Below are 14,135 nucleotides of genomic sequence, written 5' to 3' on the forward strand. Positions count from 1 at the left end.
AGAGGAGTCTACAAGGAATGCCTGAAGCTGAAATAACTCTTTTTTTCCTCCAGGTGCTCGGATTTAAAAATGAGAGAAACAACAGCTTCCTCATCAGCCCCACCATATGCCCATTCCATCCTCAGCCAGGGAAGGGCCAGCCACCAGCAGACAGGTTCTCCAGGACCACAAAGTTTGCCTGGCAGGATTAAGGTGATGCACAGTCAGAGGAGCTGTGCCAGAGAGAGGGCTCGGAGCAGATCCCCACAGTGGGACAATGATCTCTGCAGCTGGATCATGAACAGCACCAACTCCAGCAATTTAACAGCAAAGAGGAGGAAGAGAACCAGTCCTTTAGGCCTTGACACTGCTCCCAGGAATGCCACAGCTCCGGGGCCCTCCAGCAGGATCTGCCAGCAGGCAGCTGTGCCAAGCCTTGCTTGGGTGCAAACCTTGCCACTCCAGAGAGAGCTGGGCAGATCCTCATGGCAGTACTATGGTCTCTGGAACCAGGTCGTAGACATCATGAACTCTTACCAGTCAGTGAGAAGATCTGATTATCCCAGAGATGCATGTCAGACAAACACAGCCTGGATGGTGCAGCAGCACAGCATCTGAAACAAACAGAAAGCCACCTGTTTGGAATCAACAGGTTCAGGTCAAAGGCAGAATTAAAACCCCTTGCTGGCCTGTGGAGGACCAGATCTAAGTATGTTTTGTCACAAACATTCTGATTATTACAACAGGAAAGGTCATTGGAGAAGACAGCCCTGCAGAGGTGGGGGACCACTGTGCTGAGCCAAATTCCTGCTCTGCTTTGATACTCATGCTTCACTTCCCAGAAGAGGGCCAGAAGAGCTGGCTGTGCATGCATGAAGAAAACATCTCAAAAAATTTAGTCTGTGTCAGAGGTAGGCACCAAATTAAATATAAAGAAAAGCCCTCCCTGGCTCTTTTCCTTCTTTTTCTCTGGCTTTTTTTTTGTCTTGCAATCCCAGCTCCAGACAATCCACACTAGAACCAACGTGGGATCTATGACAAATTTTGTTCTCTCTCCCTTGTCTCTCTTTATTACTCTCCTCCCTTGCTTTGTTTGGGCAAAGCATGGCTATGATAGCCTACCCTGTGCTCCATCCTGAAGTTTGTTGTGGGAGTGGGGTGCCTGTGGCTTGTTAGCCAGCACTTCTGAGAAGCTTGTGGTGGGAGCTGAGAAATTACTGAAGTGTACTATATGAAATGAAGGGCTTGTCAGCCACCATTCGTGGAAGCCTAATGTAGAATTTAAGGGTTTGTTAGCCAACATCTTTTGAGCCTGTATATTGGGCTGATTGCCAGAGTTATGGCAACAATAAAACATAAAGAATTCCCTGACAAATCATCCAGTGTCTTTGCTGAGACTGATGACAATTTATAGTGAACATCATGCCTCCAACTGGTGGGTTGTGACATGGTCTTGTAAGAGTAATTTACAGGGTGTTTTCTTCTTCCTAAGTTTTGAGGCAGCTGGTGGAAATACCCACTGTGTGATGTTTGTGTGATGGGACTTTGAAAACTGTGTGTTTGCATGTGCCCATCTAGCAATCTGTTGCTTTTAAACATGGAGCTCAAGTCACTTGAAGGGACGTGGGCTGGATGTGCCAATGGTGACTGAAAAGGGCTCAAGGGCCAGGCCCTGAGGGTGCTGCTCAGTGACACCACAACGAGTATGGAGCCAGGAACAAACAGCATCTCCCAAGGGTTGGGGCTGATCTCGTTTAATGTCTTTCTTCACTGGATGCTGGGGCAGAGAGAAGGCTCAGCAAGCTGGCAGAGGACACCAGGAGTGGTGCTTGGGACAGGGGACTCGTGCCACTACAGCAGTGACAAGGGCAGATTGTCAGCCTGTATGAGGGAGGAGCAGGTGATCTTGCTGTAATAAGTCAGCCAAGACTCCATTTTCTTCATGCAGAAAAAGCCCCATTCTTTATTTACACAGCTAGTTTCATGCAGTTTTTACAGACCTTGTGGGCAACTTTAATTGTTTAATAGTTTTCCTGCCAATTAATCCATTGGTTAGTAAAAGGTATTCTACTTGCCCATCAAATCTCTCTATTCTTGGATTGTTTACATATTTTCTTTACTGATTCTCATGGGACAAATCCCTTGTTATTGCAGGTGCATTTGTTTTCCAACCCCAGAATAGGTTGTTATGCTAACGAGTTCTCATAACAAGATTGTTTTTGCACCGGGACTTGCAAATTGCTTAACTACACTTAAATGACAAGCTAGCTATTAATTTAATAGAGCAGGCCTGATTTTATGAGGCCTTTCTTTTATAGCTCTTCTACCTGCCTATGACAGATCTGATTTTTGCAAGGCCAGAAGAGAGGAAGGAGTGCAGGAAATACCAAAAGTGTCCCTAGTAGGGAGCAGCTTGCACAAAGAGCACCAGCAGCCTACCCTGAGTCTCTAATAAGGAAGCACTCGGAGAGACATTGGAGAATCCTGCACAGCTCTGCCAGTTTGTCACTTGTCCACAGTAAGGCTTGGACACAAAGAACAGAGGTCCCTTCAGAAGTTCCCTGCTCATCCAGGGAGGTTGTCATCCCTGGCAGCTCTTCTCTCAGCACACAGGGACAGCCTGCTGCTGTGCCTGCAGGATTACTTTCTTGAAGTACATCCATCCTTCCCTTTGTTTTTAAGGGCTGTTTCCCAAGGAACTTTTCAAATCAGTTCCTTGAAAAGGTCAAAGTCTGCCCTCCAGAAGCTCAGTGTGGAAGTTTTGCTGGTGCCCCTCCTGATTTCACCAATTATTGAGAACACTGTTATTTCATGATCATCAGCCTGGAGGTTATGATTCAAACAGTAAACTTGCCTTCAGAACCAAACCCTGTCTGAGGTGGCACTTTAATTCCTCTAGAGCAAGCAAGAAAGAACAGGGGTTTGGTTGTTTTGTTTGGTTTTGTTTTAAAGTGGGAAAAGAGCCAAATGGCCTGAAAAGAAGGCTTTGGAGAGAAAAAACTCTGCTTGGAACTCACAAAAAGAGAAGTTGTGAACTGAAACATTCTTTGGACACTAAAAATGAGACTTTGTAGCCTAAAAAGATCTGATAAGGAAGCCAGAACTAAGACCTTGAAAAGGAAACATGAGGTTTAGGACCATCCCAATTGGAGATTGGGATTGCCAATTTGTATCCCAGGCAGGATTTTTGTCCAATAAATGAGGGTTTGGACCCAAAAGATGAATCTCTGTGCCCTAAAAAAAAGCAACAGCTAATATTTGGGACCCCAAAAATTAGGATTTTGGCCCCAAACTAGAGGCTTTAGGCATGAAAAAAATTAATAGGTGGGATGCTACAAGTGACCTTATAGACCCTGCAATGGAGGTGAACCTCTGGCCCAAAGAAGTGAAGCTTTGGCACTGACTAGAGGACTTTAGGGACTTCAGTGGAAACTTTGGGTGGTAAACGAGGACTTTGGACACTCCAAAAAAAAAGGGTTTGGGACTTAAAAAGAAGGCTTAGAGCCCTAAAAATTGAGCTTTGAAAACAGAGAGTTTGAACGCTGAAGTTAGGTTTTGTGCCCTCAAGGGATGCTTTGTTACCATAAATTTAAAGCTTTACCCCTAAGAAGAGATGCTCTTTGGGGCCTCTGGAGCCTCTCTTTCCCTCTGCCTCTGCCACCCAGGATGTCTCTAGAGTCCCTCTCTGCTTTCTCCCTTTCACTGTGGGGTCAGCAGCCCTGTCCCCCACATCCCCGAGGTGTTCTGGTCCCTTTAAGGGCCCCTGGCCAGCACTGGCCCCATGCCCTGAGCCTGACAGGCATCCCCAGCTGCTCCAGCATGGAGGAGACGTGAGTGCACCAGGATCCCTGGGGTTTCCCCCACCGCCGGCACCCCCTGAACCCCCTGTTCCCCCAGGGTGCCCTCGGTGGAAACCTACGAGGCTGCCATGGTGCTGAGCGGGGTGGGGGATGCGCTGGGGTACCGAGGAGCCCGCTGGGAATACTGCACCTCGGGTCCCCAGATCCACGCCGAGCTGGCCCAGCTCGGGGGGCTGGCAGCCATCAGCCTCGAGCCCCCCGAGTGGCCCGTCAGCGATGACACCGTCCTGCACCTTGCCACCGCCGAGGGGCTGGCCACAGGTGACACCCCACTGACAGGAGGGAGGGGACCCCGGGGTTGGGGTGCACATTGTACCTCAGGCTGGCACTGGAGGGGGGTGTCCTGGGTATGTCCCCTGTTCTGCTCCTTGGGCTGTGTGGTTGGTATCTGGGAGTGAGGCTGGATATCCCCTTAAAGCCCTGGTCCCTTGTTACATCCCTGACTCAAACTGGAGGATTGCTGGGAGGAGCTTTGGGGGGCCCTTGTCCAGATCTGGAGGGGGGGTTGGGGCAGTTCCCCCCACCTTTTAGGGGTTTCCAGGGGCACTTGGAGGGATGTGTATCCTCATTACCTCTGGGTGGGTGTGGTGGGAGGACTGAGAGTCTGTGTGGTTTTCCTCGTTTATGTGCCCTTTCTTCCCATATTGGGCGCAGGGGACAGGGACATTTCCCCCTCCCACTTTGGGAACCTGGCAGGGTACCCCTTTCTCACTCAGTCTGGAGTGCTCACGAGGATCCCTGAAACTTGTCCTCCAGTTTTGGGGGGTCTGTGGGGCAGCGTTCCCTTTCCTCACATTTTTGGGGGGGATGCAATGGGGATCTTCTTCTCCCCTTTCAGTTTTGGGGGGGGCATGGGGCCTCTCCCTGCCAGCCTGGGTAACCTAGGTGGGTCTGCACACCCCTGCACAGGCCTGGAGGGGGAACCCCTCCTGCAGGAGCTGGCTCGCCGCTATGTGGCCGCCATGGGGGACATGGAGGGACGAAAGCCCGGACCCAGCAGCATCCTAGGTGAGCAGGGCCAAGGATCCGGGGAGGGGCAGGGGGGCTCAGGGAGCCTCACACCCCGTGCTGTTCCCACCAGGCACCTCCCAGCTGCGGCCAGGGGAGCCCGAGGGGTACCGCATCCCCTTCAACCCCCGTGGCACCGGCTGCGGGGCCGCCATGCGCAGCCTGGCCATCGGCCTCAGGTGGGCACGGGGACACCACGGGACACCTGGGGACACTTGGGGACATCACTGGGGACAGTGATGTGGGTATCAGAGCTGGGGCAGTGGGGACAGGCATGGGGGGGTGTTAGAATGGGTGGAATGGGGGAGAAAGGGACGCCACACAGGGACATGGAGAGGGATGGAGGACACGGGACGGGGATAAGGAGATGTCAGAGCTGGGGACAGGGATGTGGGGGTTTTAGAATGGGTGGAATGGGGAGACAGGGAGGGACAGGGGGGACATGGGATGGGGATAAGGAGGTGTTGAAGCTGGGGGAGTGGGGACATGAGGATGTTTGGGCTGGGGAAATGGGGGTGTCAGTTGGGGGAGTGGGGACATTGAAGGGATGGGAGTAGGATAGGAGGGACTGAGGATGTCAGAGGGAGAGGAATGGGGACACAAAGTGGGCTGGGGACATGGGATTGGTAGAGCTGGAGAGGACAAAGTCCAGGGTTAGGGATATGTGCTGCTGGAGCTGGGAGACTGGGGACAGAGAACATGGGGACAGCAATAGGGAAGAGGGAGACAGGTCACAGAGCAGCTGATTGGGATGTGATGGGGCTAGGAGAGTGGGCACAGCAGGGACAAGAACAGCAGGGACAAGGGTGGTGGTACAGGAATGGGGAGGAGGCTGGAAATACAGAAGCAGGGGAGTGGGGACTGGTCTGATGCCAGTGCAGGTACCCACATGCCTCGGAGCTGCCGACTCTGATCCGGGTGAGCATCGAGAGCGGGCGCATGACCCACCACCACCCCACTGGTGAGTGCCAGGCAAGCAGGGGAGGGCAGGAGGGGACAGCAGAACCTCCCTGAAGCCCCTGTCCCCACAGGGTACCTTGGAGCACTGGCAGTGGCCCTTTTTGGGGCACTGGGGGCTCGGGGTGAACCCCCAGAACGCTGGGGGGCTGAGCTGCTGCGGGTCCTGCCCCTGGCATGGGACTACGTGGAGGGCACCGGGGTGGCCGTGGAGGACAATGCTGCTGCCTGGCCATTCTTTGGGGAGGCGTGGCACCGGTGAGGGGGCACTGTGAGGGCTCTGGGGGGACACTGGGAGCACAAGGCAGGGCTGGGAAGGATACTGAGAAGGGCTCAGGGGTCCATTAGTGCCACTGCTGCCAGCCAGACTCTCTGCCAGTCCCAGCAGTGCATTGCAGTGGTGTCGCTGATGCCACTGCTGACCCTGATGCCCAGTCTGTCCACAGGGCTGGCAGTGCCCATCCTGTCCCTGCTGCACTCAGTCTCTTCATGCCCCTGCCCGAGATGCCATCCTCAGGGACGGTGACCTCTGTGTCCCTGGCGTTCCTGGGGCATTGGGTTTTCTTGGTGTCACGAGTGTCCCCATTGCATCCAGTGCCTTGCTACCCCCCCAGGTTTCCTGATTGTCCTCAGTGTCCCTACAGCTATCTGCTGGAGAGCTACAGCCCAGTGACCCCCAGTGTCACTGCTTACCCCATTGTCTGCTGACACCAATGTCCCCAATGACCTCAATGTCGCCATGTCTCTGCAGATACCTGGACTCCCGCGGGCTCCTGGAAGGTCGTGGCCCGCCGCGGGTGCCACCCCTCCCATCCCCAGCTGAGCGGGACGCCGAGTACCTGAGCTGGGCACTGGAGGGGTGGCCGGGGCGTAGCGGTCACGACGCGCCCATGGTGGCCTTGGAGGCGCTGCTGGCAGCCGGCGGGAGCTGGGAAGAGCTGTGTGCCAGGGCAGTGCTGCACGGAGGGGACAACGATTCCACGGGGACCATCGCTGCCGGCTGCTGGGGGCTGCGGGGCGGGCTGGCGTCCGTCCCCGCGGGGCTGCACTGCCACCTCGAGTACCGCGGGCGGCTGCTGGACGCTGCCCGCCGGCTCCACGAGCTGGCCTGGGCGGGACGGTGAGTGCCCCTCTGTCCCCGCTGTCACCTGCTGTCCCCATCCGAGCTCCTGGGGGTTGCCAGGGCACAGCAGAGACCGGCACGGGGGTCACTGAGGGGCTTGGGAGACCCTCGGGTGAAGCAGAGCCCTTCAGGGTGTGCTGCCCCAGGGAGACCACCGGAGCTGTGTCCAGTTAGTCAGAGACCCCGGAACCCGCCCAAGGAGCCTCTGTCACCCCCACAGTAAAAAACATCTCCTCCCGAGTCACTCTGGGTCTGGATTTGTGCCCTCTCATCCTGCCTCTCTGCCAGTGCTTAAGGTCCAAAGCGCTGCTCTTCAGATTCAGCCCCAAGTCCTTCAAGTGCAAACCTTTGTTTATACAATTTTCCTCAAAATTAAGGAAAACAGCACCACTTTTAAACCACCAAAGCCTATACTTGGAAGACAAAATAGTCAATTTAAGGTCCAAACCGACATTTTCATGCTAAAAGCACATCTATACATTCCAAGGTTTATGATTTTTAAAGTTCAAGGACTCATTTAGAGGCCCCAGAGTGTCTTTTTGAAGGGCCCAAGTTTGATCTGGGGTACATCAGTGTCACCCACTGCAGAGACAGACCCATGGAACGCAGGCCTGCCTCAGAAGGGCTACTGAAGTCCCAGGGGCAGTTTGGGGATGTGCTGAGGGTGCTGTATTTGCTCTCCTCCCCCGGATTTTGTGGGGGCCAACCTCCTGCAACGTCCTGGGGGAGGATCTGGAGCCTTGGGGCTGCCCCTTCAAACCATTTCAGGGGAAATCTTTGTGATTTGGAGGGGATCCTCCCAAACACTGGGGTCCTCTAGAGGAGTCCTGGGGCTTCTAGGAGCGTCCTCCAGACTTCCCCCAGTCTCTCACTGGTTAATAAAAACAGGTTCGAGGCTCCGCAACTTGTCGGTGCCCTCCTCCACTGCCTCCGGATCTGTTTTCCTCCCATACCCAGCCCAGACGTTCTGCCCCGTTCCGTATCCCACATCGGAGCGCGACCTGACCACGGTCAATGGCGGGCGAGCCCCTCAGGAATCAAGGGAAGGGGCGGGGCCTGCAACAGGGAGGCGTGGTTCCACCGCCTCCCAAAAAATTAGTGACAGCAATAATAACCAATGAGACAGTAGGAATGGGAGGCGGGCTTCGCCTGACAACCAATGGCAGCGGGAGGCTGGCGGGCAGGCGGAGCGGCTAACGGCTTCGCGGTGATGGGCGGCGCCGGCAACCAATGAGCGGCGGAGGGCGGTGCGGCCAGCCAATGAGGCGGGGAGGGGTGTGACTCGGCCAACCAATCAGGTGGGGCGGGCTGCGGCGGGGCGGGGCGTGGCTGAGGCGCGGAGGATCGCGGCGGGCGGTGAGCCTTCCCCGATGCGGCAGAGTCGCTCTCGGTATCTGTCGCCTGAGCATAACCGCGGGTCCGGGCCACCCCCAGTTCCCTTCCCTCGGTGTCCCCAGAACAAGCTCCCGGAGCCCTGCGATCCCCGCTGCTCCCCAGGCAGCAGGCCCAAAACCATGGCTCTCTCCTTGTTCCTCTGTGTTCTCTCCACCCCTTCAAACTGCGCCCGCCCCCAGCAGAGCCCAAGTCAACAAAAGCTCTAAGGTCCTCTCTGGTCATCTCTCGTTGTGTCGTCCGCTCCCTTTCTTACCCGTTCTTATGTCAGTGCGCACCCATCAATTCCTCTCCCTCAGCGGCGGAGAATCCACCGCAGCTCACCTGTCCCGAGCCCTCCCATTGCCCTTTCCGCCTTCGGGGGTGCCCTCTGCACTCCTGTACCCTGTGCCCGCAGAGCCCCTCGCGCCATGGAGCCGCGCTACCTGCAGGCCGAGTGCGCTTTCCGGCCCGGGGCACACACGGTGCGGGTGACCCTGAGCCGCACCACGTTGCGGGTGGAGGTGGAGGCTCACGGCACCGCCGACCTGTGGAGGGGCGAGTTCGATGCCACCTGTGAGTGTCGGAGGGAGCCTGGGGGTGTTGAGGGGATCTCCCACGACTGCCACTGACCGAAATACCGCCTCCTCCTCGCAGTCATCGAGGACCTGACTCGCAAAACGGGGAATTTCAAGCAGTTTGGCATTTTCTGCAGCATGCTGGAGTCGGCACTGACACAGGTGTGGCCGTGCTGCTCCCCCACACGGCGTTTTGGGGGTACCTGGGGTGGGGTGTGTGTCCCACCGAGCCCTCCTGCTTTTCAAACTTTCTGCAGAGCAGCGACTCCGTCAGCCTGGAGCTCCTCACCTACACCGACCTGGAGACCCTGCATAGCCGGAAAGTGGGGGCGGTCACCCGGCCTTCCCCTTCCACCTGTTCCCCCCTCAACAGCAAGCGCTACCTCATCCTCGTCTACTCTGTGGAGTTCGATAGGTGACGGGGGACACCAGGCAGGGGTCACAGGGGAGTGACTCCGGCCTCACCTCCTCCATGTGCTCTCCTGCAGGATCCATTACCCGCTGCCACTGCCGTACGCGGGGCGGCCGGACCTCGTGGCCCTGGTGCGGGAGCTGCAGGAGCAACTGGCGCAGCTCCGGGCCCGGCGCCTGGAGGAGACCCAACATTTGCGGGATGCGTGAGTGGGGCCGGTGACATGCGGAATGGTTTGGGAGTTCCTGTCTCACAGGGTGAGGAGAGAACGCCCAGACCACTCCCTGCCATCCCTTCCCCAGGCTGTGGCAGGCACTGGAGGAGAAGCGGGCAGCTGAGGTTCGGCACCAGCGCGAGTACCGGCAGCTGGCTGCAGAGGTGGGCTGGGAAGGGTGGGAGCTGCTCTTGCCAGGGACAGGGACTGCCAGATGCACAGTGAACTTTTTCTCCCTCCTCACAGCTGACCCAGGCAAAGTCGTCGGAGCAGAGGCTGCATCAGCGGGTGAAGAACCTGACAGCTGAACTGGCCTCCTACAGGAGGGGGTGAGGCCGGGGTAAACCCTGCAGGAGGATCCTCATGACCATTGGGGTGTCCCACTGTCTCCCGCTGATGGTACTGGTCCTCTTGGCAGCCGACAGAAATCTGCCAGCCCAGCCCCACGCCCCCAGGAGCAACGCTCAGCATCCCTGGAGAGCCACAGGAGCAGCCGGGGCCGCCCCTCGCCCAAGTCCCTGTCACCTGCAGGTATGGGACAGCTGGGGACACCCACACAGGACTGGGGACAGGACAGGGCTCACCCCTTGTCACCCTGACCCCCTCCTCTGCCTCCCCCTGCCAGGCTCCCGCCAGCCACGCTTCGACCCCACTGCCTTTGTCAGGGCCCGTCAGCGCCGGCAGAAGGAAGCTGAGCTCAGAAAGTAAGCACTGGTGACTGAGCTTGTCACCATCCCTCCCTGGTACTTTGGGGGGGTCTCCTCCCCCCTCAACCCCCATGTTTCCTCTCACCACCATCTCCCTTGGGTGCAGCCAGCGGCGTGGAGTGGCTTCTGGCAGCACCAGCCCAGTGAGGAGCCACAGGCGCAGCTCGTCTGGTGAGTGGGGAACATGAAGAAGGCTGGGGGTGCTCCCACCCCGTGCTGGGCCTCCTTCCTTAACTTCCCCCCATCCCCATTTCTCCCTGCAGCTGAAAGCTCCCGGAGCTGGCGCTTGGGAGGGAGCTCTGGCAGCAAAGCCAGTGAGCGCCCCGAGCCCGTGCCCTGCAGGTAATGCTGGGGTTGGGCAGCATGTTTGGGCATCCCTTCTTGCACCCTTTAACCCCTCACCCTGGGCAGGGACAGGAGAGTGACCCGTACACGGAGACCCCTGAGCACCTCATCCTGCAATGGCCCCTGTACAGTGAGTGGCTGCCCCTTCGGGGTTCCCCCACCCCTCTTCACCCCAAAGCAGGGTGGGGTGACCAGGAGCTCATGGTGACCCCCAACCTTCCCCCCAGGTGCCTCGCCCAGCTGCCAGCCACAAGCTGCCAGTGTGCAGGACTGGTGGCAAGCGCCCTGGTAAAGGTGAGGCCTCATCTGAGCCCCTGGATATTTGAGGGATTCCTTAATCCAGGCCTCTGTTAACCCTTTTTTCCTGCGCTGGCCTCCCCAGAGAACCACTCCAAGGAGCCGTCAGCTGAACTGGCTGAGATCGATGCCCGGCTGCAGGCTCTGCAGGAGTACATGGACAGCCTGAACACCCACCTGTGACCTCCTCCAGGGACACACACCCTCTCCCTGTGTCCTCAGGGGGTTACAGTGGTGCTGTGGTACAAATGTCCCCCAAATAAACCCTTGTGTGGCCCCAGAGTCTGTCCTTCTTGGGATGAGGGCAGGGGCGGTGTCCTTCAGGAAGGACACAGTGCTGGGGGCACCAGGGCCATCACAGGAGGGTGACAGTACCAGTGCCTGGGGACACAGCCCAGGCCACCAATCTTGTCCCCTGGGCTACCAGTGAACTCAAAGGCCACTGCAATGTGACACCAGCACCCATGTCACCCTACTCTGTTCTTGTCCCGTCCTGCAACACAGTCCTCACAGCACTGGCCAAGCTCCGCACTATGGCTCTGACACCACAGCTTTATTCAGTTCCATGTCACATAAAACAGTGGCATTTGGGGCCAGTGGTGACGAGCCAGCACCAGGCTGCAGTTCAGGGATGGTGGCAGCTGGCCAGGGGCCCAGCAGTGATAATGTCACCAGAGCATGCAGGTCCTGGGGCACCAGGCTGGTGGTCACTGTGACAAAGCCACTGCTCGGTGTCACTGTGGCTACACTGGTGATGATGCCACCGTGCTGAGGCAGTCTTCAGGGTCAGTGTGGGCTGCTGCAAAGATGACTCGATGCCACCACAACTCCAGCCTGGGCAGGATGCTGCACTGATGATCCTGCCGGTGATGACCCTGCGGTGGCAGATGCGGTACTGGCGATGCCGAGGACAGCAGTGATGCTGGCAGCTGCCCACGGGTGTCTGCCAGGTAACGGTGCCGCCGCTGGTGACAGCCGCACGGGGGATGGTGAACGCGGTGCCACACAGCGGTGCCGCTCAGAGCTGCCCGCGGATGTCGGGCAGGAGGTGACAGGCTGTGACGATGTCGATGGTGTCGGCCACGGCGCGCAGATCACGGCGGGCCAGGCGCAGGCAGTGGGCGGCTGCCGCGGCGGTGACCTGCGCCCGGCCCAGGGCTCCCCCCAGGCCGCCCAGGCTCCGGGCGGCGCTGCCGTAGCTCTGCCGGAGGGCGCTGCCCACCGCTCCCCGCAGCCGGCCCGTCCCCTCCCGCAGCCGCTGCTGCAGCAGCGAGGGGCCGCCCCCCCAGACAGCCGCCGGCTCCTCGGCCAGCACCGGCGGCGTCTTCGGCCTCTGCTCTTCCTCCTCCTCCTCCTCCTCTTCGGTCTCGGAGGCTTCGCCCGGCACCTTCAGCCCGGCTCCGGGGGCCTCCCCTGCCGTCCCCACCAGCAGCTCTGGCTCCGAGTCGCTCTCGGAGGCTTCGCCCGGCACCACCCGGGGAGGGCGGGGGGCGGCCATGACCTGCAGGGGGACACGGGAGGCGTCAGGAGGGCAGCACCGAGGGGCGGGGGAGATCCCGGGGGCTCCTGCAGCCTCACGGCCCCGGCAGTGACCCCGCATCCCCGCACCGGGGCCCCCCCATCCCACACCGGGGTCCCCCCGATCCCACACCGGGGTTCCCCCGATCCCAGGGCTTCCCGCAGCCCCAGGGGCCCGACAGTGCTCCCAGATCCCGCCGATCCCAGGGGCACCTGTGGCCCTGGCGGTGACACCCGATCCCCACCCCGGGTCCCCCGGTGTCACCCCGGGTCCCCCATGCCGGGGTCGCTCCGCCCGCACCTCCTGCCGCCGGCGCCGCCGGTCACATGACGCGCCGCCCACGTGACCGCAGGCGGAAGCGCGGCGCTCAGCATGGCGGCGGGGGCTGCTGCTGGTTTTACTGGGGAACTCGTGGGTGGGATCGCCCCGCAAACTGTCCCTAAACACAGGAGCCGACCGGAGCTGACAGCTGTTAGAGGGCACTCCAGTGCACATGCTCGCCGTCCTTCCCCCTGTGTAAAGAACCCAGCAGGGCGGCAGGGACTTGGAGGCTGAGAAGAGCGCAGGGATGGGGTCCGGCCGGCTGAGACGCGATGGCGCGGGACTCGCGGCTGTGGGGAGGTGACCCGAGCCTCCCAGCGCGGCTTCACCGAGAGCGAGCGCCGTGGGAGCAGTCTGCTGGCCTTCTGTGACAGGGCACCTGGCTGCTGTGACTCCTTTGGCGTGGTCCCTCACGGCATCCTCGTCTCCAAACTGGGAGCCAGGGCACAAACCCGCAGGGGCCGGGGACGGGGCTGTGATGCCTCTAGGGCGCCGAGGCTGCAGAGATCTGTGGGGATGTGGGGCTTGAGGGGACAGAGTAGAGGCCCTTATATCATATAAGGATCAGAACTAGGACTGGGAGCAGGGTCCAGACCTGAACCATGTTTAGGACTGAGAGCAGGACCATGGTGTGCAGCACCAGGACTTGGACTGGGACGGCATTCGGGGCCAGGACCAGAACCAGGACAGGAAAACAGCTGGGACAGGAACAAGGACCACAGGGGACACAACAATTGGGACCATGCTGGGGTCCAGGACCAACGTGGTGAACACATCCAGACCCAGGACTGGGAACAAGACCAGGACCAGAACCAGACCCAGGAGGGGCACTACATCCAGACCAAGAATGCTTGTGGACCAGGCCCACTTGGAGAGACTCTGTGTGCTGGAAGGGCACTGGTGATGTGCCTCTTCTGGAGGTTGTGCATCAGCTCAGGCTGGTGCAGCCTGGTGTTGATGTGCAGGGTCACATCCCCCAGCTGATGTGGCACCTGCAGCCAGGGTCACCTCTCTGGCACCCAGCCCTGGGCTCCCAGTGTTACAAATGGAAATACAATTTTGCATTTATGTATCAGCTTTGGCATGCTGATATTAATTGATGATATTAATATTTGGCATGCTGTTTAGGACTAAACATATAAATAGTGTTGTGATGAATGTATCGTGGGCCTTAGGAAAATATAGAATGTTAAAAATGCCTTTAACTCAAGGAATGGTGCAAAAACAATTAGTTCTATGCTGTTGTTTTTCACATCTATGGATTAACCTCTCCAAGTAATGAGATAAGTGACAAAAACCAGAGCATCAAGAAAAAAATTAGAGAAGAATTTATTGGAGATAAATAATTAACACTTGTTACTGGGGAGTGTGAAACAACAGGATGAAACCACAAGAAGAAATACAATATATTGACTTAATCTACAGGATGCCGTGCAGACAAGTC

General features: G+C 58.2%; 3 protein-coding genes across 3 annotated transcripts; 2 read left to right on the plus strand and 1 right to left on the minus strand.

Moving 5' to 3' along the window:
- The first annotated feature begins 3,806 nt into the window (after positions 1-3,806).
- LOC136369170 (ADP-ribosylhydrolase ARH1-like) lies at positions 3,807-6,928 on the plus strand. Its single transcript, XM_066331824.1, has 6 exons — positions 3,807-4,100; positions 4,749-4,847; positions 4,921-5,026; positions 5,729-5,808; positions 5,879-6,062; positions 6,556-6,928. The coding sequence occupies exons 1-6, from the start codon at positions 3,908-3,910 to the stop codon at positions 6,926-6,928; spliced, it is 1,035 nt and encodes a 344-aa protein (XP_066187921.1). The 5' UTR covers positions 3,807-3,907.
- Positions 6,929-8,685: 1,757 nt separating this feature from the next.
- On the plus strand, positions 8,686-11,133 carry CCDC61 (coiled-coil domain containing 61). Its single transcript, XM_066332124.1, has 13 exons — positions 8,686-8,874; positions 8,956-9,038; positions 9,134-9,291; positions 9,365-9,493; positions 9,591-9,666; positions 9,749-9,831; positions 9,921-10,033; positions 10,128-10,206; positions 10,316-10,380; positions 10,473-10,551; positions 10,621-10,684; positions 10,782-10,848; positions 10,937-11,133. Exons 1-13 carry the CDS (start codon positions 8,730-8,732, stop codon positions 11,032-11,034), a joined length of 1,239 nt encoding a protein of 412 aa, XP_066188221.1. The 5' UTR covers positions 8,686-8,729; the 3' UTR covers positions 11,035-11,133.
- Positions 11,134-11,370: 237 nt separating this feature from the next.
- Positions 11,371-12,353, minus strand: BLOC1S3 (biogenesis of lysosomal organelles complex 1 subunit 3). The gene has a single exon (XM_066331825.1). The coding sequence runs from the start codon at positions 12,347-12,349 to the stop codon at positions 11,870-11,872; it is 480 nt and encodes a 159-aa protein (XP_066187922.1). The 5' UTR covers positions 12,350-12,353; the 3' UTR covers positions 11,371-11,869.
- Between the last annotated feature and the right edge of the window lie 1,782 nt (positions 12,354-14,135).

Source organism: Sylvia atricapilla, chromosome 18 (assembly GCF_009819655.1).
Source record: "Sylvia atricapilla isolate bSylAtr1 chromosome 18, bSylAtr1.pri, whole genome shotgun sequence".
Lineage (NCBI taxonomy): Eukaryota > Metazoa > Chordata > Aves > Passeriformes > Sylviidae > Sylvia > Sylvia atricapilla.

Excerpts from the sequence above, each read along its gene's own strand:
- LOC136369170 (XM_066331824.1), top strand. The coding sequence starts at position 3,908 with ATGGTGCTGAGCGGGGTGGGGGATGCGCTGGGGTACCGAGGAGCCCGC. Across the intron at positions 4,848-4,920 it reads CGGACCCAGCAGCATCCTAG|GCACCTCCCAGCTGCGGCCA; the intron begins GTGAGCAGGGCC and ends TGTTCCCACCAG. Across the intron at positions 5,027-5,728 it reads AGCCTGGCCATCGGCCTCAG|GTACCCACATGCCTCGGAGC; the intron begins GTGGGCACGGGG and ends ATGCCAGTGCAG.
- CCDC61 (XM_066332124.1), top strand. The coding sequence starts at position 8,730 with ATGGAGCCGCGCTACCTGCAGGCCGAGTGCGCTTTCCGGCCCGGGGCA. Across the intron at positions 10,685-10,781 it reads CCTGCAATGGCCCCTGTACA|GTGCCTCGCCCAGCTGCCAG; the intron begins GTGAGTGGCTGC and ends CCTTCCCCCCAG. Across the intron at positions 10,849-10,936 it reads TGGCAAGCGCCCTGGTAAAG|AGAACCACTCCAAGGAGCCG; the intron begins GTGAGGCCTCAT and ends TGGCCTCCCCAG.
- BLOC1S3 (XM_066331825.1), bottom strand. The coding sequence starts at position 12,349 with ATGGCCGCCCCCCGCCCTCCCCGGGTGGTGCCGGGCGAAGCCTCCGAG.